Source organism: Nelumbo nucifera, chromosome 3, assembly GCF_055504915.1.
Source record: "Nelumbo nucifera cultivar China Antique chromosome 3, China Antique-T2T, whole genome shotgun sequence".
In the NCBI taxonomy this organism is placed as follows: Eukaryota; Viridiplantae; Streptophyta; class Magnoliopsida; order Proteales; family Nelumbonaceae; genus Nelumbo; species Nelumbo nucifera.
This window is the reverse complement of record NC_142651.1, coordinates 3,215,671-3,240,044: the sequence shown is the minus strand read 5'-3', so window position 1 is coordinate 3,240,044 and position 24,374 is coordinate 3,215,671. Positions and strand designations below refer to the sequence as shown.

The 24,374-nt window shown below is 38.0% G+C and overlaps 2 protein-coding genes across 5 annotated transcripts in view; both read right to left on the bottom strand.

Moving 5' to 3' along the window:
- Nucleotides 1-2,767: 2,767 nt before the first annotated feature.
- LOC104592821 (large ribosomal subunit protein eL8y) lies at nt 2,768-7,216 on the bottom strand. The gene is made up of 7 exons (XM_010252322.3): nt 7,110-7,216; nt 6,668-6,718; nt 6,357-6,558; nt 3,641-3,810; nt 3,407-3,535; nt 3,232-3,324; nt 2,768-3,152 (listed from the first exon to the last, which is right to left on the bottom strand). Exons 1-7 carry the CDS (start codon nt 7,110-7,112, stop codon nt 3,021-3,023), a joined length of 780 nt encoding a protein of 259 aa, XP_010250624.1. The 5' UTR covers nt 7,113-7,216; the 3' UTR covers nt 2,768-3,020.
- Nucleotides 7,217-11,116: 3,900 nt separating this feature from the next.
- The window catches only part of ARP2 (actin related protein 2), a 34,433-nt gene continuing 21,175 nt past the window's right edge, over nt 11,117-24,374 (bottom strand). For 2 of the 4 annotated variants that reach the window (XM_010252320.3, XM_010252321.3), the window contains 6 exons: nt 21,893-21,961; nt 21,332-21,415; nt 20,162-20,220; nt 13,613-13,679; nt 11,601-11,684; nt 11,117-11,450 (listed from right to left, as the gene is read on the bottom strand). In XM_010252320.3, coding sequence (XP_010250622.1) covers nt 11,370-11,450; nt 11,601-11,684; nt 13,613-13,679; nt 20,162-20,220; nt 21,332-21,415; nt 21,893-21,961 — 444 coding nt within the window. In that variant the 3' untranslated portion in view covers nt 11,117-11,369. The remainder of the gene's footprint in view (nt 11,451-11,600; nt 11,685-13,612; nt 13,680-20,161; nt 20,221-21,331; nt 21,416-21,892; nt 21,962-24,374) is intronic. The other 2 variants (XR_734457.3, XM_088900257.1) reach the window with 2 other exon arrangements.

The window sequence follows — 24,374 nt, the reverse complement described above, 5'->3', positions numbered from 1 at the left end:
CGAGACGTTGTGGGGTGCAGATGTGAACTCAGGTTAGGGAGTCAACTCCTTAGATTCCTAAATTTTTAAAAATAGATTGTTGTGATGTTTCACTTATGTTATGATTCAATAAATACCTTAGGCCCTTCCTAAGTTAACCATTCATCTCTAAGTTTTGGGGTTAACCAAGGTAGGTTTATATATAACCCAATATGAATATCTTTGCTGCTTGTTACATTAAGTTCCTAAGAGATATGATTCTTAAACTTAACTTTCTATGAGGGGAATATTTCACATTTCTTCTATCTTCATTTACTCAAACATGGGAGATTCTTGTGATTATCTACATACTTGAATTCAAGCCATATTATCTTCAATGAGTTTGTTACCACCAAATCACATAGGATCAATAATACCAACACAACCATTCGAGCATCAAATCTTTACCGCCTTTCTACAACTTTTGAGTTGGAATATATAATGTTTTAAATTTTTATCATTTTTTTTTGTGTTTTTATGGAATTCAAGCCATATTATCTTCAATGAGTTTGTTACCATCAAACCACATAAGATCAATAATACCAACACAACCATCCGAGCATCAAATCTTTACCGCCTTTCTACAACTTTTGAGTTAGAATATATAATGTTTTAAGTTTTTATCATTTTCTGTGTTTTTATGGAATTTCTAATTTTTTCTCAAGCATATATTTGTTGATTTTTTTTATCATTTTTATGTATTTCCTGCAATTACATATATATAATTTTTATTATCAGAGAAGTACGGACAGACCCAATGTAGATTTCTGATTTCTACTGCAGAGCTATAAACATTCAAAAGGTCAAAAACCCACACTCTATGCACCCATACCCACCTATAAATTGGCATTAATTCCAAGCGGACACCTACCCCAAATGTACTTTGAGCCTACAAATTCTGACCCTGGGCTTAACCGTCATTCTCCCTTTTATTATTTCTATATTTTATATGGTTTCAAGACTTTTAGCTGAAATCCAAAGCCTTTTTTTTCTCATTAAAATACTCTACATAATTTTAAATTTTCAAACAGATAAAGATGGGTGGCTTCTAACCCACAAACTAGCTATTAATATGGGTCAATAGTGGGTTGTGGGTTATGGGTCATTCATGGGTGAGTTGGTACCCAACCACATCCAACCAAACCCAATTCACCCATTTGCCACCCCTACTTTTATCTTTTTCTTTAACGCCTGTTTAATTTTTGGATTTTGAGAGGGGGAATATTGGTCAATAGTAAATAACTTTCTCATATGGGGGAAGTAAATAACCAATACTTGGGCCCCGTTCGCTTTTTGGTAAGTTACTTACCCAATTAAATGCAATTACATGGGTAAGTTTTTCCTAGAAAATGCTTACCTAGGTAAGTGCATTTATCTAGGGCTGTTCACGGGTCGGGTTGGGTCGGTTTATTGGCGTTTTTCCAACCGACCCGACCTGGTCGGTTTACCTAGAAATGAAACCAAAACCAACCCAATACTAGGTAAAGTCGATCTGGTCGGTTTTGTGAATTATTCTCCCGGTGTGAACGGTAAAGGTTCAAGTCTAAGAAGCGAAGGCTGGATGCCTGGAAATTAAAAATGATTTGATGGATTAAAGCTGATATTTTATATATCAGAAATTTTATATATAATATGTATATTTCCAAAATAAAGCTAAAATATATATATATATATACATATATATTAAAACTGAAATATATTAGATATATATAATATATCTAAGTGAGTTCAATTTCGGTTTTCACACACGAAAACCGAAACCGAATCGAACCATCGGTTTATGTTTTTCTGTAACCCAAAACCAACCGGTGCTAAAGAAAAATCAGCCAATTCGGGTTGGATTAGACCGAGTTGGTCAGTTTGGGTCTTGTTATGAACAACCCTACATTTATCCATGTTCTTTTATTTTTCAGGTAAATAAGGTAATGACCATTTTAGTCATAAAAAACCATTATTAAAATGAACAATTTTATCTTATTCAATTGTTAGCAACAGTCCTCCCAAGTGGAAAAATTATTTACTCGGCTAGGAAATGGGTATCACTTACCTACCTAGGAAAAATAAACTTTCCCTATTCCCCACATTAATCTGAAAAATAAACATAGAATTCTTGATCAATAGGAACCAAAATCCTATCAACCAACTTTCCCCTTCTCAAAATCCAAAAAAATAAGAATACCCCTTTAAGTGAAACAAAATTGCCCCAATACTACCACAAAAACAAGCCATTACAGTGCACATTTAAACATCTCCAAATGACGGAATGCGTTCTGTGAGAGACTGCACTAACTGTTGGGGACTGTTGAAAGCGTTCTGTTGGCAGCAGATCCCTTCCCCGTGCAGTGAGTTTCATGCCCAGACCCAGAAAATTGTGAGTAGAGAATTAGAGATTACCAACACCCTTACACGAAAATAACGGATAATGCTTTACTTGGCATAGCAATAATTTTTTACGCTGGCCAATTGAGGAAAGGGTTCTCGACTGGTTTAATGATATCTTGACAACTTCAGTCTCCAGTTGTCAGTGGGTAAAAAAATTAAATGATATGAAAAAACCGCTAATATCTGAAAAACTTCTTACCAGTCAACTGGAATCATAAACGGTAACCAATCAGGTGTTATTTATCAAAATTCATGGGTGGGTTTTGATTGGTCAAAACTCTTCCTATACGATATCTTTTCCGCACCATAGATTTTCCCTGTGAATCAAGACTACCTTCCTTTCAAGCAATAAGCTATATATAACACATTTTCAAAGAACAGAAACTAGTAAAGTGTTCAATATATGAAAAGTTGTGTAATGAAATGTTCCCTTCTCAATGTTCTCAAAGATAATATGGTAAAGTAAAGAAGGATGCAGTTTAAGGTGAATGAAGCATGAGGTAACTCATAAAAATTGCTTGGCCTTGATGACAAGGAAAATTTGTAACTAAAAGAAAAATAGGCAAAACCTCTTTTATGTTATATATGATACTTCAAAAAAAAAAAAAACGGTAGCACTCCTAGGTCATTCTCTGTGCAGCTTCCTTGGCAAGAAGCTTCTCCTTTGCCTTGGTTTTTGCCTGAGATTTGGAGCCCATAATACCACCTCCCCATTTCTTCCGGTATTCATCATACTTGTCATTAAAGTTGGCCTGTAACGAAAATTAGTGTCAAACAAAGTAGTGAAATACAGTCGGTAAAATAGGACAGAGCAATCAGACTCCAACCCACCTTGATCGCCTCTAAAATTTTGCTGAACTCCAACTTATCCTCATTCTTTACCGTGGTCAAACACAACACTGCTGCTGTTTTCTTGTGGACAATCTAAAAGATATGATATATAAATCAATATTTGATTAGAAAAATATCTTTGATAAGGAGATAATAAATGAGAAGAAAACAGTACCGCTCCCAAGCGTGATTTCCCCTTCACAATGCAGTAGGGTATCTCCATCTTCCTGCACAATGCTGGAAGCCAAACTACAAGCTCTATTGGATCCACATCATGCGCAATAACAACCAACTGTGCCTTGTTCTGTAAAGCAAATAGCAAAACCATTGTTACATTACTTAAAAAAGTAGATTACAACTAAATGGCAAGAAAGATAAAGTATATGTGTGCAACAAGCTAAAACCATACCTGCTCGATGAGATAGGTGACATGGTTTAGTCCATACTTCACAACAATTGGCTTCTTAACCTCAACAGTTTTCCCTTCAGCCTCAGCCTGGGCCCTCTTAAGAAGACGCTCCTTCTTTGCAGCTCTATCCTCAGGCCTGTACTTGAGAAGCATTTTGAATAGGCTTGTTGCTGTAGACGGGTTTAACAAAGGTGGTTTCACGTAAGCTTAACGCCATCTCAATAAAGAGGGGCATATTGACACACCATAGAATACAAAGAATTGAATAGATTAAGAAAATAAACCAATGGATATAATCTATTTAATCATATATGCAGATATACATGGGGAGCAAAATCATCTATACAAGCTGAACTTCAGAAACAGGCCCCATTACAATGGCAGCCACACAAAGGCATGGGAAGGCCAGGCAAGAGAAGAGAAGCAAGTTTCTTAGGAAAAATTTCAGTGGACAGGCAAAATGGAAAAACTGATGTCAAATGAAAATCTTCAAGAAAAAACTTATGAATGCAGAACATCAAAGCTTATGCCAAAAGTTTCCCCAAATCATTACTTTTATGGTTAATCATCATTGCATTTCATATTATAAATTCATAAATAAATAACAGGATTTTTGCAGTTGAATATATACCTAAGATGCATGGTTATAAATGTTGACATAATTCCTAATATTTCTACTTCTATGGATACCAAATTACCAACACAAATTATTACTGAAATCAACATATTTGTCAATAAAGTCAACATATTCATGTATTGTTTGCAAACAATACATGTTTGAACTTACATTATTGTCTAGTTTTAGCTCTTTTGTCTGTTAACATTAGCTTTTTAGAAGCTAAAATACAACCTCACAACATATATTTTGTCTGTTAACATTAGCTTTTTTGGCTCCCTTTATCAAAACAACATAACAATCTAAAAGAGTGTATCCATGCTCCCTTTATCATTTCATAAAAATATTATCATTGTATATTTTTGCACATTTCACAATTTTACAACCATGTCGATTTCTACATTTCGACATGTTTCGTATATTTGGATGACTGACATTTACACCAATACCAACATTCAAACCTTGTCATGTGAACACCAACCATGCACAAGACATTACAAATCAACTGACAAGATTTTGTCATGTGGAAACTTTACACATGTAGTTTTGTGAATGTTTGCAAACAATACATGGCGGTATAGAACCAGATTAAAAATATTAAAAATGTTAAACATAATAATAGTTAAGAATATAAACTTAAATTTTAAAGCAAATGTTAAACAAAAACTATTACCTCAAATCAAAAGACATAAGCATAACATGTAAAACATATTCGAATGAAAATAATCAAGCATAAAATAATGTTAAACATTTTTCATTTCTGATTTTACAAGCCGCCTTTGTACCAAGCCCCTTGAAGCAAGCCCAACAAATCCATATTCGGGTCTTAAATTATAAATCCCTACAAAAAATGATTTTTTAATTTTAACTGTCTTTTATTAGGATGAATGAATAAACAACAATACAAGTGAGGGGTTCTTGGAGCTTTGGTGCCACTAGGCATAAAAAAAGAACAAAAAGCACAAGTTTCGAAAAGGCACACACCTGGGATGAAGCACAAGGTGTCCCAGACACACACCTTTTCATAATGCTGCACCAGGGGTCTAGGCAAGGTGTATACCTTAAAGTGTGCCTTACCTGTGCGCCTAGGCACAACTTCAAACACTTTCTTTATCACGATTTAAAAATTGGCATTTCCCTCAGTCACTTAACCTCTAAGTTAAATTTAAGCATATAACTCCTTTCCAAAAAAACCGATTCTCCTATTAAGTATACATTAGCATATATTTCCATGGACATTGGTGCCACCTTACACATGCAATCACCATAGTTGGGCTCTGCTAAATGAAAATGATATACTTTGATCAGGACTAAAAGCTCCAGATACTCTTTGTAACATCTTGGACTAGGGCTAGAGATTCCTATTCCAATTTCAATAAAACACGCATACCATGGACTAGGACCTAGGTCTTCCAATACTCCAACTATAAATAAGAGGAACCAGAAGCACAGTTTAACTTTCTTTTGGCATTTCAGAATGCTTTTAGTGAAAGTTCTGGAGTATTTAAAAATCTTCAAATATTTCATATACAAAATTTCAGTAAATAATTTTGGTTCTTAAATATATTACATTTTTATACCATATTGAGGTATTTTTAAGAATTAAAGAAAATCTAGTTTATGATGTTATGGTTAGCAAGCACCCCGTTGAATTTTCCATTAGGACCATTACAACACAAGAATTCAGAGATTCACATACACATGATGAAATTATGATCTAAGACGATCCACTACCTCAGCAAACGAATTGCGTTAATCCATGAATTTACCATTATAACTTTACCATCGTCACCCAAGCCTTGTCCTGTTTCATCATTACATTATGTTCAGTGACATATCCATCATTAAATTATGGGTGCTTATTGCTTAAATCATTTTTTACTACTCCCAACTTCCAATTAAGTCCTCTTCAGTTTGCCCCTAGCTCTTCTAACCCCTTCAACTATTAACAGATCAATTTGGCTAACGGGTGCCGCAGAACTTCCAAAGGCTTAATCAAGACACTGTGACCATACCCAAATACACTATACCCGGACATGAAACTATTAAGAAACGGCAGTATCCTGTATGAATATAATCTTCTCATTTTCAGAATCATACCTAGGTTCTTGTCAAGTGTCTTTGTGAACTGGTTAAGCGCAGGTGGGACCTTCAAACGCTGCTTAAGAATCCTACGTTGCCTCTGGATGCGAACAACCTTAGGCCATTTCACAAACCTATGCAAATCCCTCTTCGGAGGCAATGCACCGCCAATGCCGAACTGTTTTGGACGCTTCTCGAACAATGGATTCACCACCTTCTCCTGAAACCCCCAAATCTCGAATTATAAATAAACAAACAACAAACGGTAGAATCAACTCATAGAGCCAGTCAAAAATGCTTATCCACCCCAAGTCAAGAACACGAATTACCGGTTTCTTCTTCAGAGGTGCTGCAGGTGCTTTTACGCCTTTTTTCGGGGCCTGAAATTTATTAATTCGACAAATAAATCATGTATCTTATGACATATCAATTCAAAAACTTACCATAAACGAAATGTGTTTAACAGAGACAATCAATATAATTAGACACCAATGTTATTCCGTTGGCACGTAATTGCCTGGATCTAACTTAATACAAAGCAAAATTGGCTTTCTGAATACATTTATGAGATGATTTGTTGTGAAAACGGCCCTAGAACCATAAAGAAAGCCCAAGGCAACAAAACGCTAGCCTTCAAACTGGTTGTTGAAGATTCAAATCATCCAAAATGTCTAAAACTAGGCTTCTACACCAATATGATCTACTTAACAATGGAGATGTAGGGGAAGAAAATGACGGATATGGTGAGACAGGACTAGCATTTCGATTTACCATCTGTGCGGAGAAGCTTCAGTCTGTCCCTTCGTCCGCTGCTGTAGGTAAGGTCTTGAGAACGGCGACGCAAAAACCCTACAACGAGACCATCATGTTGGTGGGGAAGAGAGCTTAAATAGCAACGAGATAGCGAGGCTACTTTGGTCATGGGCGGCTTTCCCGACCCGGAGACCCGTTTTGACTTTTGAGGCTCGCGGGCTCGGGCTGTAAGTATTAAGCCCAATTATTTTTCGGACAGGGCATGCACTTTTTAAATAAGCCCAACTATATTATATTACTATGTTGTGATATATTATAAAAGTTGGGGTGACTACATGTTGGGAGACCTGTTCATGGCTGGACTTGGGCTTAGCTTTACCAAAATTTGAATGGGCTCGGAAATAGTGTAAATCAAGCCCAAAGCCCAGCTCGTGATCAGATTTAAACTTAGTTGCATAATTGCATCTTGGGCAGCAGCAATACTTTTGATGTGCAAGACATGCGATTGGAAAAAAACAAGTTAAAAAAATATGGAATTAGAAGATAAAAAATTAAGGGTATGTTTGGTTTGCTGGAATAGAGATCTAGAATTAGAATCAGAATAGGCCCAACTGTTTGGTTGAGAGGAATTTGAATCCTTTTCACATTCCTGCTCAAATGGCATTCCCCCATTTGAGGGAATAACAATTCCCCTCCCCCTTTCTTTCACATTCCTGCTCGAACGGCATTCTTCCATTTGAGGGAATAACAATTCTCTCCCCCCTCCATTGGGAATGAAATCTCATTCTAGCTTATTCCAATTCCAAACGATCTTGATTCTAAACCAATTTGATCTTAAGATTATTCCAATCATCCAAACCCTCTTTTGTTATAGTCAATACGATGATTTTGTTTTCAAAGCAAAAAAAAAATGCCACATTAGTAAAATCATTTTGCGTTTTGTTGATGGGCAGTCTTTTTGAAGACAATATCACGACATACTTGCAAATACTCCCTTAGTAATATGCGATATCTATTTTTCGTTTGTTTCCTTTGGTATAAAGTATAAACATAGAGGAGGACAGGTACATTGGGGGGGGGGGGGGGGGTACACTAGGAGATGGAAAACCAAACAAATTACCATAAAAAAAAAGGTGCCTAGGGGGACTGTCAAACAAAATGAGAATCATGAATTGTAAGGGCCTACGGTAGGCTGACTTGTTCACAGGCCGGTCTTTTAGAAAAAACCAAGCCCAAGCCCGGCCCATGAATAGACCTATCTTTGCGTTCAAAATGTAATTTCCATATGCTCATTTAATGTCATTTTGTATATTTGTCTTATTTCTTCAATTAATAAAGAGAGACTTTTTGAGGTATTCTTGTTACTACTTGTATATGTTCTTTATTATATAGTCCAAAGGTCACATTATAGGGCATTCAAATGATGAGTGAGACTCATCATGGGAGATCTAAATGACTCAGTTCCTTGTGAACTATCCCAACTAAGGGTGAACTTGGGCAATTCACTTTATGATTGAAGCATGAAAGAGTTAATAGTGATACCTTAAGACTTTGGGTTGCCATGTGGGTGTGTATCTTATGCACATTGATACTTATCTAATTGAATTGAATTCATCATAAGATTTGTTAATCACCATCAATGAATGTGATTACTCAAATACAAAGACTTATCTACCTTTGGACCTAAGGAATTCTCATAAGATTTGTTAATCACCATCAATGAATGTGATTACTCAAATACAAAGACTTTTCTACCTTTGGACCTAGGGAATTCACATAAGATTTGTTAATCACCATCAATAAGATTTGTTAATATCATGATTAATCACTTTGATATACTATGGATGAATTTACTATTGATTCCTACTCTAGGGATTGCCAATAAAGAATTTGCACCCTTAGACAAAAGAGTGTCATAACAAAGAAGTTGGTCTGCATCAAGACTTTGGCTATAAATCCTAATTGGACTAGGAATCTAGTAAAGCAATCCCGGTGAGAGTAGGAATCATAAGTCTTTAGGTAACACTAGGATGAATGTGTGAGGAATTATAATTAAACTGAGGCTCTTGGGGAGGAATCCCAGTTGCATGAGGACTCTTATATCCAACCCTAGAACTCACGAAGATAATTTATAGGGCTTATCCTATAATGTCCTCATCGATTAGAGAATCCCTGATATGCTCAGGTTATTATATCCTAGCAATTTTTTTGAAAACTTTTCCAAACAAATTTGACATATTCAGGAGGTTTTACTATCTAAGTAAAACTCTTGGATAAATCCATGGTTTTCAAAACTGGATCGGACCGGACGGTTGGACCAGAAAAATCGGGAAATGGTAAAGTGACCGATTTCATTTTTCCCCAAAACCGGGATTTCTCAAAAAAAAAAAGTTGATTTTGGTCAGCAAATCGCTGACCCAGGCGGTTAACCATTCGAACCGTTTGAACAGTTTTGACCATTTTTTTTATTTATTATTTTTTAAGTTTTTTGTCAGAACAGCCCCGAACGATTGGACCGTTCGACAAGGTAACTGGAGGGAACCATGACAGGTTCGGTCTCCGGATTGGTTTTAAAAACCATGGATAAATCCCATATTAATAGTAGTTGTTCAGACAGCGACACACATGTGGTCAACCAAAATTGGACTTAACTGTAATATTAAAAACATTTTTAATCCTTACCACACATAATAGAGAGGAAATAAAAATTCCTATCGGATTTTCCTTCTTTCATTCTTACTTAACTCTTAAGTTTTGTAAACCTAAATGGATCTCACACCCCCAATTTGTTTGCCTCCTTATGTAAGATATAGAGAGCTCTAGAACAACAATAATTCCAAACCCTAGAGTAAGAAATTCAAACCCTAGAGAGTGGAGGTCAAACTGTTATTTTTGGTGCCCAATAAATGCAAACTAAAGAGTTGTGAAAGCTGCAAACTGTGGGAGTAATGTGATTTCTGTCAAAGAACAACTTAGACTAATTGGATTATTGCATTTTCACCGAGAGTAAATTTTAGGATTAAAAAAAAGCATTCAAAGGAGATTTCTCAAAATTCTCTCTAGCCTAAAATGTGTTTGCAATATATAGGTATAAAGTAAAAGAAATGGCAATATAGTCAGATTCTCATGGAGGTCCTGGATAAACTATCAATTGATTCATTTAGTTTGTTGTTATTTCGCTTTTAATTGGTGTCAGAGATTCATTAAAAAAAAGCGATGTCAGTGCCTCCGATGTGTTTAATCTAATTATTTTAATATGTTTAAACTGTTCTAACAAGTTGAATCATAATATACATATGATGCATATGACAATCTCAGTAGAATAGCCACAGCTATGGCATTTTGTAGCTTATTCCGTGGATTAATATCGAAAGCTCTGTTTGGACCAAGTTGAACCTTAGTTTTCACCGTTTTTATTTTAGTGTAAGAATGAAATGTTAAATGTGAATGGAAAATCACCATGGCCTTCTATCTCCCTCCTTGACTCATGAGCTGGTTTTATGTAATTTTCTCCAATTGTTCCTAACAATTTTGCATACATTGCATTGGGATTAACGGCAATTGTAAGGGAACAAATGAACAACCAATTAAAATCTGATTTCACCATAGCCAATTATTATTTGTTAAATTTATTATAGAAAATTAGGGCTTTTGGAAAAATTATTTGTGGGACAAACTACAGAAGCTCACTAGAGCAATTAAGAGATAATGTTCGATGATAAAGACCTGGATTATGTTGAAGACAACCTTTTCTGGTAACTGGGCATTCTAGTTTTCAGGACTTGGAGCTTGTTTTGAATATCTTAGCTCTCGGAGGAAAAATTAGGCAGGTTACAGGTGCATCAGATGGATTATGATGTGACGACTGAAGAGCTTTGGGCTAAGGATGCCTGACATCTGATTTAGAGTGATTTTAAGTCATAACCTGAAAGTAGGATGCTGATTAAAAATCACCTGAGATTAGGGCGTTGATAAAAAATCCCTTTGATGTTTCATCGGAAAATGTCAAACCGAAACGACGACAGTTTGGAGGAAGATACCAAATATGAAAGCCGTTGATAAACAAGGTTTAAAAAACAATTAGCAATTAGTTCAAATAAATTGCTAGTCGGCTCAAATTCAACGGTCTGTCTTGACTCTTAACAATAAAGATATGATGGATCATACGAGGCATAATTTCTCATCCAAACAAACGATACTGATGATTCTCACCCCCATAAATGCCTTACAATGGCTGGTTTTAGACACTTCCAGGTACCATAAGCACAAATGCTTCAATCATGCCTGACCGCACTTTCTCAAACAAGCAAGACCTTCTTCCAGATATTCCTGTCGACTAATCCAGAACTCTGGTGCATCCTGCACAGAGTTTAAGCAACCATAGTAAGCCAAGGGGGTAATTAGCTGACCTCACTGCAACAGAGATTATTTCATGAATGCACACACATTTTACTTTTGCTTTCTTTTTCTCCTTTACCAATTTTTCCTGGAGTGGGGCGGTGATTTTACCTTCATAATTCCTGCAAGGACGGCACCTCCAAGGTACACCATATGCTTTCTTCGTGGTGGATCCTCTATTCGCAGCCGTAGTTTCTGTTCACAAAAATTTAGTGAAATAAGGTTAAAGAGTTGTTGACACTGAATGACAAAAGAAATCCAGGTCTAGGCATTGACAACGCATTTATATCTATCTATTTATCTTAAACTGGGGATTATTTTTTTATGGATTTGACACTTTTCAGACGTATGAGATCTGAAAATTTTGCTTTTTCAGGCTGCACGGGGAGTTTGGGTTTAGGTCTAATTAGAAAATCTGAAAATTCATCAAAAAAAAAAAGAATTAGAGAATCTGAAACACAAATTCAGATATGAAATGGTAAGACCTGGTTTCATGTCTTACCAAAATCAGAGGCATTCAGACATGATAAAAGGATGTTAATACCCTCGTTACTGTCATCTATTTAATAATAATAATAATAATAATAATAATAATAATATTATTATTATTAAATATTATTTCGTAATAGAAAAAATATGGCACAGAACAACAATCTTCCAGAATTTGTGCCAATACATTGCACGTGTTTTCATGCATCCAGGTGGCTCAAAAGTTGTTGCATTATATTGCTTCTCAATGCAAATTATCTTTTCTACAAAAAAAAGTGTAGCTGATATCGATTATATCAAGGTTTTAAAAACCGACCCGGAATTGGAACTATTCTGGCCACCGGTTTCTGGGTCAGCGGTTTGACCATCCGGGTCAAATAGTTCGGACGGTTTGAATATTTTAACAGTGATATGTCATCTTACCCATTAGATTGGAATATTAGGGTAAGATGCATATAAATATAAGAGAAAATAAAGATTGAATGATAGGTATTTGAGAAGTTGTTGGCTGAAACTGAAAGAGTTTAGAAGAGAGAAGAAGAAGAAGAAGAAGAAGAAGAGGACTTGCAGGCTGCAGCGGCGATGACGGCGGCGACTTGCAGCGGCAACAGCAACGGCGATGGCGGCAATAGTGACAGCGATGGTGAAAAACTGGTGATGAAAGTAGATCTGAGATTTCTCAGTCTCAGATCTCACTCTCTCTCTCTCGCAGGTCTGTCATCTAGAGTCTAAACTTCTCTCCCATATCTCTAATGTGAGATTTCTCTCTGTCTCAGACATCTCTCTCAATAGATCTCAGATCTGAGAGATCTTCTCTTTTTATTTTGTTCTGACAAGTTAATAAACCGCAAACTGTTTTCCGGGGCGAATGGTTCAACAGTTAAACCGTCCAAGTCAACGATTCGTTGACTAATTCAACAGTTTTTTACTAGAGACCGGGTTTGGGGTAAAATGAAACCGGTCTCTTGAACGGTTTCTGGTCCGAACGGTCCGACCATCCAGGTCAACGACGGTTCAAAAACATTGGATTATATACTTAAATGAAGCTCATATCATTTGAATCAACCAAATTGACTGTCTCCGTCCTTAAGCATTTTCTAATGGCAACCCTGGATGTAGCTGATAATAAAGGACTTTCTTATAATAATATAAATCTATTAAAAGAAAAAAGAGATTACAATAAGTCACCCGAGAGAGGAAAAAAAACCAAAAGAAAAAGAAAATAACACTTCACCGTACCACAACCCAACTCCAAACCCGCAAAATTATAACCAAAAGAAACACCCCAACTGACAAACCTTCCTAAAACAAATTAAGGAAAACAAACCGAAAAAAATGATATGACAACAGATTTGAACTGGAACCCTCCAACTCGAAAGACTGACAACCTACTCAATCTGACAACATAACATACCCTCCATCTGCTGGAAGAGACCGTACAACATATAAACATTATATTCCAACTAATCATCACATAGAAATTTTGCTCGATTACCCTACGTCTCTAGTGGTTTGAACGGCAACATCTTTTCTTCTCTTAATAACATAGATATTCAACTAAAATTATCTAAGGATTAAACAAACTCATCAGCATGCAGTTATGCTTTGCAAACAGTCAACTACTGTAAAATTACCTTTAGCCCATCTTTATTTCCCTTCAAGACAACTTCAAGATAGCGATCAAGAATTTCTTTCTCCAAACTGTAGAAACAAATCAGAAAGTGTCTTTCAACTACATTTTTTATGAGAAACTTACATTAAAAAAAATAACTTGAAAAAAATTTGGGGTCACCTCCCATCACCTGCATAAAAATTGGACACTTTGTGCAGAAAAGTACCAAAACCTGTATCCAGTCCACCCCTCCCAAGACCCCAGATCGTTGGGACCAACATTAGCAAATGGCCTTTACTAGGAACCAAAATATGAGACAAGGAAGGTTTTATAATAGGGATTTTTAAGCAGACACATGCTGATACTTTTACGAGAACATTATCTTATTACTGTTTTCAGAAATTATTCAAGTCAACTGGTAGACCATATGGATGAAGTAGCAAATTGTGTTTGCATGCATCAGATTGTCAGGAATTTCATTGATGTTCATATTCTGATAAGAAAAATGTCTTTTAAGTTTCACAAAGGCCATTACTCAGTGTTGGTCCCTACCATCCTGGTCTTAGGAGGGGTGAACAGGAAATGGACCTAAGCTCCAGCATTTTTAGCACAAAATGGCATCTCTAAGACTAGCCCATACTTTCAGGCTTTTCAGTTCAAGCTTTTACCATAAGATGCAGATTTTACCATATATTCAAGTTTCATACGGTAGAGGCAGTTTGGTCAGCTGAAATATAGATTTTTGCATATTTATAAAAAAAAAAAAGAAATTAAGAAAAAAAACAATGAAAAAGGTCCAGATTGATCTCCCCACCCTCTACTTCATTAGGGTTTAAATATATATACACCAAAACCATACCTACTTTTCTTCCTTTTTGTTTTTCGAAAGAAATTAAAAAACAACTTCCTTTTCTTAATTAGAACCGTAGGTTGACATAACCCAGTGATGCCTACCTCATCTGTATATGTACAGGTTGGAAATCCTGTAGTAGACCGCCTATCAGACATAGAGTCGGCCCAATCAGCATCAGAATACCCTTCTATTTCAAGTGTTCCCCCACTCTTGTATATCAGACCGCGACCCGGGGCCCCTTTTAGATACTTCACAATTCTCAGAACTGCATTCCAATGAGGAATCAGAGGTTTTTGCATGAACTGGCTTACCACACTAACTGCAAATGAGATGTCTGGTCTGGTAATGGTTAGGTAGTTCAGTTTGCCCACAAGTCGTCGGTATCTGCCAGGGTCTTCAAACACTTCACTCATATCACTGCTTAGCTTGGTATTTGTGTCCATGGGTGTTTCAGCTGGTTTGGCACCCAACAAGCCTGTTTCTTCCAGCAAATCAAGCACATACTTCCTCTGGCATAGGTTAATCCCATACTTGGATCTCGCTACCTCTATCCCCAAGAAGTATTTCAGTTTACCCAGATCCTTTGTCTGAAAGTGATCCTGCAAATAAGTCTTCAGCCTGTCAATACCAATGCTATCATTCCCAGTAATAACAATATCATCTACATACACCACCAACAGTATTTTTCCTCCCGGAGAGTCATGACTAAATACTGAATGGTCAACTTTGCACTGTTTCATGCCAAACTTCTTTACCACCTCACTGAACCTACCAAACCATGCTCGAGGAGACTGTTTAAGCCCATATATAGCCTTCCTTAGTCTGCACACCTTACCATCCTCCCCCTGAGCAACAAACCCTAGAGGTTGCTCCATGTAGACCTCCTCGAGCAAGTCACCATGCAAAAAGGCATTCTTGATATCAAGCTGATATAGTGGCCACTCATACATGGCTGCAAGGGAGATCACAACACGAACTGACCCTATCTTAGCAACCGGTGAGAAGGTCTTTGTGTAGTCAATGCCATATGTTTGGGAGTACCCTTTTGCAACTAATCGCACTTTCAGGCGTTCAACACTACCATCAGGCAGATACTTAACCGTATAAACCCACTTACAACCAACAGCTTGCTTCCCAGGAGGAAGATCAGTGAGGTCCCAAGTATGATTATGATGAAGGGCTGAGAGTTCTTCTTCCATGGCACGGCACCACCCTGGAGAGGCAAGGGCTTCCTGGACATCTTTAGGAACAATAACTGATGATAACAAGGTAACAAACTGGCGATGGGAAGCGGAAAGGTGAGTAAGAGAAACATAATTAGAAATGGGATGAAGGGTGCAAGTACGTTTACCTTTCCACAAAGCAATGGGTAGATCAATCTCAGATGCTAAGTGGGGGTCTAGTGCCGAATCCGTCGACGAAGATGTAGCCGGAGGAGTAGTAGCTGGTGCACGTGGGCGATGTGTATACACATGACGGATAGGTGGGCGTTCAACAGGTGGTGGCACCGAAGGCAAGGATTTGGTCACGACTGGAACAAAGGGAGGAGAATCGACAACGGGAAGTGGAAGAGGAAGAGGTGATGAGGAGGATGAAGCATCACCAGACCCCAAAAAGAACGGAGTAGACTCAAAGAAACTGACATCAGCACACACAAAGGACCGTCGAGAACCAGGATGGTAACACCTATACCCTTTCTGGGTCCGAGAATAGCCAAGATGCACTTGAGAGAACGGGCATCAAACTTGTCGTTCCCGGGACCCAGATTATGGACAAAACAGACACACCCAAAAACTCTCGACGTAAGAGGAAACGGAGACAAAGTGGGAAACAAGACCTGAAACGGAGACTGACCATCAAGGATGAACGTGGGCATCCGATTAATCAGAAAACAAGAGGTAAGCACTGCATCACTCCAAAAAGGTTTGGGAACATGCATGTGATGCATTAGGGATCTTGCTGTTTCAAGGAGATGGCGATTCTTTCTCTCAGCCACCCCGTTTTGTTGTGGGGTGTAGGTACACGGGGTCTGATGTATAATGCCGTGTTGGTCTAGGTATTCCTGAAATGATGAGGATAAATATTCGCGGCCATTATCAGAACGAAAAACTTTGATGTGGGTACCAAATTGGTTACGAATTTCAACATAAAATTTTTGAAAAACGGTAAACAATTCACTTCTTTCTTTCATTAAATAGAGCCACGTCATCCTTGAAAAATCATCCACAAAAATGACAAAATATATGTATCAATTATATGACATTACTTTATAAGGACCCCAAACATCTGAATGAACTAAAGAAAAAGGACTCGACACACGGTTATCAACCCTAGAACTAAAGGGAACACGATGGTGTTTCCCAAACTGACACGACTCACAATCCAAAACAGAAAGCTGACTCAAGGACGGAACTAAGGACTTCAAGACTTTGAGCGACGGATGACCAAATCGGCAGTGCCACTGGAGAGGAGAAAGAGATGACTGGAGAGCTGTTGAAGTTCTACCACCACCACCGTCAAGATAATACAGTCCACCTGCTTCATGCCCTCCACCAATCTTCATCCCCGTCTTGAGATCCTGAAAGACACACATAGAAGGATAAAAGGTAATGGAGCAGTTAAGTGATTTGGTCAGCTTACTAACAGACATAAGGTTAAAAGGCAATTTAGGAACATACAGAACTGATGAGAGGGATACAGGATCTAGGTCAACATTACCAACACCACAAATTGAGGATGTGAAACCATTAGCAAGGGTAACAGATTGTGATGTTGAGCAATGAGATAAGGAGGAAAACACACCTAGAGTTCCAGTCATGTGATCGGAGGCTCCAGAGTCAATGATCCAGGGATTGGGTGTAGATGCCAGACAAGTCATACCTGAGTGAGCAAAAGTCGCCGTGTTCTGCTGTGATTGGATAAACCTCTCATATTCATCACGGGGAACACTCACCATCTCCTTCATGGAACCATCTGTGGATGTAGGAGGCAACTGGTCAGATGAATGATTCTCCTGTCTAAAGCTGGAACTTGAGTCACCGGTCGCGGCATGATTGGCCCAGGTTGAGGGAGGACCATGTAAATCATAACAATAGTTGATGGTATGTCCATCCATACCACAATGAGTGCACTTCCTCAGGCCTGAGCTACGTCCTCTACCACGGGCTTCCCCTGAATCTCTGCTCCCAGTACGACCACCACCACGATTATAAGTAGACCCACCATTGCCACTTCGGCCATATGTAGAACCACTACCAACACCACGGCCAGACTGAGCGCCCCGAGCTCCACCTCTACCACCATGGCCTCTCGATGCAGCAAAGGCAGATCTATCTGAGATATTAGAGTTCTCAGTAGATCCAATAGAAATCCTCCGAAGTCGAGCAAATACCTCTTCTAGGGACGGAAGAGCTGATCCCCCTAATATCTGAGCCCGTACTGGTTCATATTCAGACTTTAGTCCCACCAAAAATCTAGTCACATCAAGCTGCTCTCTCTGTTGTTGCTGAATCTTGACATCAGAAGTGAGAGGATGATAGACATTCGACTCATTACGTATGTTCCTCATGTTGGCATAGTACTCTTCAAGACTCTGATTGCCCTGTTGCAGATTAAAGTACTCTTGATAAAGCTGATAAACTCTGGTTGTATTGTCCTGCCCCGAATACAATTTCTTCGCATGGTCCCACACATCTTTGGCAGTATCAAGGAACATGAAGTTCACACTAATCCTGGGTTCCATACTGTTCCACAACCATGTGATGATCTGAGCATCATCTTGCTCCCAGTCTTCATACTCGTGAGAGTCAGATGAGGGTTTTTCCTCTCTGATGTGTTTTACCTTCTTCTTTGCCTTCAGAAAGACTTCAACGGATTTAGCCCAAGGCACATAATTCTCTCCATTTAACTTAATGGAGGTCATCTGAACATTCAGGTAGTCTGTAGGCACCATCACACTAGGTTTATAATCATTATTGTCTCCCATTATGTTATCACCAATTCTGCACACTTGCTGACTTCTATTATCACTGAGATCTGCACACTCCACACCACTAGGTCACACCTGTCACACTGATTGCAGCACTAATTGTTGCTGGAATGTGTGCTCTTTACACCACAAACCCTAAATCACACCTGTCACACTGATTTCAGCACTTGTTGTTGCTGAAAAGTGTGCTCACACCACAAACCCTACTCCTACAACTACCTGAAATCTCACCACTATATGATCATATCTCTTCCTTCAAAATGCACAAAGAAACCAGCATAAACCCTAATTCTTACTGGCCGAAACCCTAGCAAATGGTCTGAAACACACCTTCTATTTAATCCATAACAGATATCATGCACTGTTCAGATGAAGTCCACACCCATGCGAGCAGGAGAGCAGTCCACACACAACAGCCACACACAGTTCGGCCCTCTATTCTTCCTCTACTAGGAGAGGGCGATCTCAGAAATCACAGCAACCGACCACATACGACCTGACTAGAGGCATAGAGACCCCCAAGGGAAGAGGGGGATCACTCCTTTTCAGCCCTTTCCCTTATCTCCAATCGAACACAGAAAAAAAGAAAACCCTAGATAGGGTGCGCAGAGAATGAACTCTAGGCAAGCAGAAATCTAGGCAGATTTAACCTAGCTCTGATACCATGATATAATTCAGGTCTGCCTTAGAGTTCAGCCTGACTGAGTTCAGTTATGTAGAAGAAGAAAGAGTGATAAAGAAAGAGAGAAGAGAGAATTCTGGTTCGAACTGAAATAGTCAACTTGACTTCTCCCAGTGGGCCAGTAAGTATTTATACTATTATTAAAACATAACTGAAAAGACCTATGTGCCCTTACTTAAGTTAAGAGCACATGTTTCAACACAACATTACAGATCAGAAACATCAATCAAGGTATAAAGACAGAAATACCCCTACGCTAACAAGTACCACCAGTTCTTGCTATGGAATAGGAAAAAAAACTATTCTAGTTTGTAGAAACAGGTACTCCCCACCACTGCTGAATGATGTTGCTTCCTCTCATTAGGGATGTCAAAGGATTGGGCTTAACCCACACCCAACCCAACCATTTCCCACCCAAACCTGTCCAGCCCTGTGAAAGGAGATGATGTTGGGGCACAAAGCAGGGCAAGATAATGAATGAAAAATATTTATAAAAATAAAAGGGAAGAAAACACTTGATATCTACATGAAAATATTTAAATGCTTATGGCACGACAATCTAAGAATTGCATAAATCAAGCCAAGCCAGAGCTGAAACTGTGATGAGTTGAAATTTCAGAACCCAACCCAACTCTAACATAATTAGACTCATAGGAAACCCATCCCAATAAGGGTGGGCCAGGTATCTTATTGGCTTCCCTAGATTCCCTCTCTCTTGCATCATGAAACATCTGAAGTAAAAACATATGGATACAGTTCAGGGATACAGATCAGAACGCTCAAATATATTATGTTGAAAATCAGTAAAAGCACTTATTCAAGATTTTGTTATAATATAAAAACTAACTTTACCAATTATATTGTTTAAGCCCTGTACAAGGAGATTTGAATAGGGTATTCAGAGTCCAACCAGGTATGACAATTGGAACAGACCAGACACCATAAATGGTTGCTAATAATATTGAAGTTAACAAGGAACAAATAGAACATTTGTTATCATTATTTTTCTGTTTATGAGTGTGTTTCTCAAACAGTAACAGAACATTACCGACTTGGTAATCCAGGATACATCGTACTCCCGCCACTTAGAACTATGTGCTGGTAGAGCTGTAACAATAAAACAAGTAGGAGTAAGATTAGTAGTGAGATAGAACATCAAAACCACAAAGATAATATCCACGGAAGAAGAAATATGATTTTGCCAATTTGTGCAAGAAAAAGCCAAAGCTTAGGTCCATATCTAGTGTTCCCCTCACAAGACCCCAGATAGCTGGGACCTGGGACCAACATTGGAATTGGATAATGGCCTTTTTCAGGACTTTCTCAAATTTCTAATTATCTATTTGATAGTTATGTTTTCAACTGGAAGTAAATTCTAAGTTCAACTATAACGAATCCCAAATACAAGTAAGAAGATGAATTGACATTCCAATAAGTGGCACACTTGAGAATATAGTCAGTAAACATGTGGATGGCATTATGTGAACAATAACACCGTTACTTCACATATCTAAAATATTGTCACCAACTTATGTTATAATACTATCTCTTGTACTCCACAAAGCACCAGTAGCTTTCACCGAGGAATATGTTTCAGTAATATTTCATGTCAGTACCCATGGAAATGGAAATACGTTATGAAAATATTAGGAAATTTATGGACATTTTAAACCATGCTCACCACAAGGACATCTTCATTGAGTCATCTATGTTGCTCCAAATTTTCATTGAGGAAATGAGTTGCAACTTGGGAAGGTCAGGTGAGGTTTAGAAACCTAGGTCCATACTAAGAGCTGGCCCAGCCAGTGGTAAAGCCCAAGCTGGCATCACAAGCCCAGCCTGAAATAAACACCAAGACAACATGGACCAGGTTTATGCCTAGGAAGACCTGGGCTGGTTTATTGGTGTTGATGGTCTTCTTGAAGTTCATTTCATAAAAATAAAATGGGGGGAAATCCATAGAAATATGATTGTATGCATAATACAATTGTACATCATAAATGTAGATGAATACACATCATAATAGTAATGGCTATAACGTGAAGGGTGTTTAAGTTGCCAAAAAAAGAAAGGTTGTTTATGTACACAATATACAATTGAATTAAAGCACATGATCTCTTTTAAAGCAGATAATTGTGTCCTTGGATACACTAATCGAGAAGTAGATCAAAAGAAATCAGTAGTAAACTCATAAGATAATCACTAACAATCTACTTACCATCATACGGTTATCAATATCCATTTCTTGAATGCAACGGAATACCATATCAGCCATTCCATCACCTTCAACATCTATGAGTTCCTAGAGAAAGACCAAAATAAGGTTAATTATGACACAATAACAATAGTTTACATTTACAGAAAAGGAAATCCAAAAATACTCCAAAGCCAACAGTGTTCCAGGTCTTGTGATTGCTCCATCAAGACTCATTTTGCTTTCTCAACTTAAGATTTACAAAGAAAATCCTATCATTCATGAACATTTGAAGAACATCATAAATTCAGTGATTTCTCTTATTATCATTAAGGGTAGACTATTACTCTCCAGGCACCAAGCTAGCAGCATAAAGTATGGTTTCTTTAAACAATAGAATTAGAGAGATGGTTCTATAAATAAAGCAAATTGGCCATATAATGAAGTGGGGCATGTAACTGCAGTATATATTCATTGTGAAGAACAAGCAGTTCTAATCAACAATAAATACTTGGCACAAAGAACTTTTGTCAAGCACAAGAAATATATAGAACGGATAAACCTTGAGAAAACTGACAGACTTACTGGAGTGAAAAGAGCCTCGGGAGCCTGGAACCGTTCAGTGCCAACTTTAATAACTCTTCCATCTGGCAGCTGATCAAGTTGATGTTTAACAATGAGAAATACAAAACCAGATATAGAAATTCATAATTTGAGCAGATAACAACTCCACTAGTGGCATTTTGCCTTTGCTCCTTCCCCAAGCCAGAATGGAAGGTCATAGGCTGTATCGGTTTATTTAACTTTGCATAAATACTTGATCATTTTTTCAGGTTAAGCCATAGGTGAACTCAATGGAAGAAACATAATGCAATGGCAACTTCTTGACTTGATTTCCAAATCAGATGAATGTAGTACAAAACTGAGCTTTAGTCATGGTGAGGTTGTTAATTTATAAAATTAAAAACTTGCACAAGTTTTGCCTCTAACCATGTAAGATTTAGGATTCTTGCTCTTCTCTACCTTCCTAGTCTCGGAAAAGGCTCCCTCTCGCCTTTTTTTCTATGGTGAATTGGCAACTATTCCAGGGGCTTTAATTCTGGAGATCATTAAGAACTGAAGGAATTTTGGAACAGGACTGCATATGTGCAGTTTTTTTATCAGTAAAAAGTAATTTTGTTAAGGAAAACTTAAAGACTACAACCACTCCAAACAACAAGAGATCACAGAATTGCCCAAAAACTGCTGTCTTAAAGCCCCTTGTGTTTAGCTAAAGTGTCTGCCAAACCATTTGCTGTTCTTCTCACCCATTTAAAAGAGAAATTTAACTCCCTTATTAAGCTTACGATCTCCCTAAATTTGTATCAGAAAACCCAAGGGATTTGGGTATTGCTTCTTGTCCAAGAAATGGCCACCTGAGAGTCCCCTTCCACCTCTAGATTGTGGAAACCTCACTGTTTAGCAAATTTTAACCCCTGCAGTAAGCTGACCAGTTCTGCTGTCAGTGCATCACCATGCTCCAAGGGTCCTGAATACAAAGCTACCACTCTTCCTTCTGGATCTCTGAAGACACCCCCTACCCCTGCCAGCCCCATATTAATTATAAAATTTCCATCAAAGTTCAGCTTTAGGGATTTAGATGTCGGAGATTTCCATTCCATAAATAGACTTTCCTTTTCTTGAGCCAAGAGTGCCACCTCTTTCAACTTCTCAAAATATCATTCAAAGAGAAATTTTGGAAAGTATCCAAAGTTTTCACCCAGTGTGCAGCCTTTAGTTTTACTAAATCTATGATTTCCGCCTCATTCCTACTTTTATCATTGAAAATTCTTCCCTTCCTTTCTTCCCAAATAGTTCAAACCACAGCTGCCCTCACTGTTTTTCACATTAATCTTCCTCTTTTCTTTGACTGTCTCAAGAAACTAGGATCAAAGAGGCCCACCACATCCTGAGAAGGGGTCCACCTGTACCCAAAAAGAGAACAAAGATACTCCCAAATACAACGCACAAAAGAATAGGATATAAAAATAAGCGAAATAGATCCATTATTGTCCTTGCAAAGAAAACACATGTGAGGGGAGAGACTTTTATTTGGCCTTCTTTTCTGCAGCACATCATAGGTGTTAATATTTCCAAGAAAGACCTCCCAACAAAGGGCCTGAACTTTAGGAGGGATAGGCTTGCTCCAAATATCTTTCACCAGAAAATTAACCCCTCAAGGTATTGGGCTGTGTTAAAAAGTTGAAAAATTAAGCACAAGTGAAAGAACCAACCAGGGAAATTGACCACACCCTAGTGCCCTCCAAAGTTTGGTCCAAAAAAACTGACTCAAGTCAAGCCAATAGAAGGATAAGAGATTCACATTCCAAATCCCTAAGACCTCTTCTAAATCCAAAGTCCCATCTTAAGCCCGAGTCAAAGATAGCCACAAACTTTGAGATAGGTTCAGATTTGTAAGTGGAAAGTGCAGAGAGCAAGGGAAATTGGAATTTTAGAGGAACATCGCCCAACCAAAGGTCCTCCAAAACAAGACTTTCATTCCAATACCCACATCGTAATGAATAAGATTAAGGAACAAAGGACATACCTTATATATTGCTTTCCAAGGAGAGACTAAAGTTGCATTGGGGGCTACCTTTGCATCCCAACCAAAGTCCAGCTGTCCATGTATGCTTTTAATGACCTTGTGCCAGAGCCTTTCTCTTTCTAGGGTAATCTCCACAGCCACTTCCCTAAAAGAGTTAAATTCTTTTGAATCAAGCTCCCTATCCCTAGTCCCTCCTTCTCTTTAGACCTACTGACATGTTCCATTTCACCAAGTGGTCTCTCTTATCATCCCCTAGTTCCTATAAGAATCCCTCATAATATTTTCTAGTTGCCCAACAATTTTAACAGGGATGTGGAAAGCAAAGAGAAAATAAACTAGAAGATTTGCCAGAGTGGCCCTATCAAAGTTATTCTTCCTCCCGTTGAGACATAATTCCTTTTCCAAGATGCCAGCTTCTTAGCAAATCTCTCCAACACTGGTTTCTAGAACCTCTCAAATCTCGGATTACCACCCAAAGGG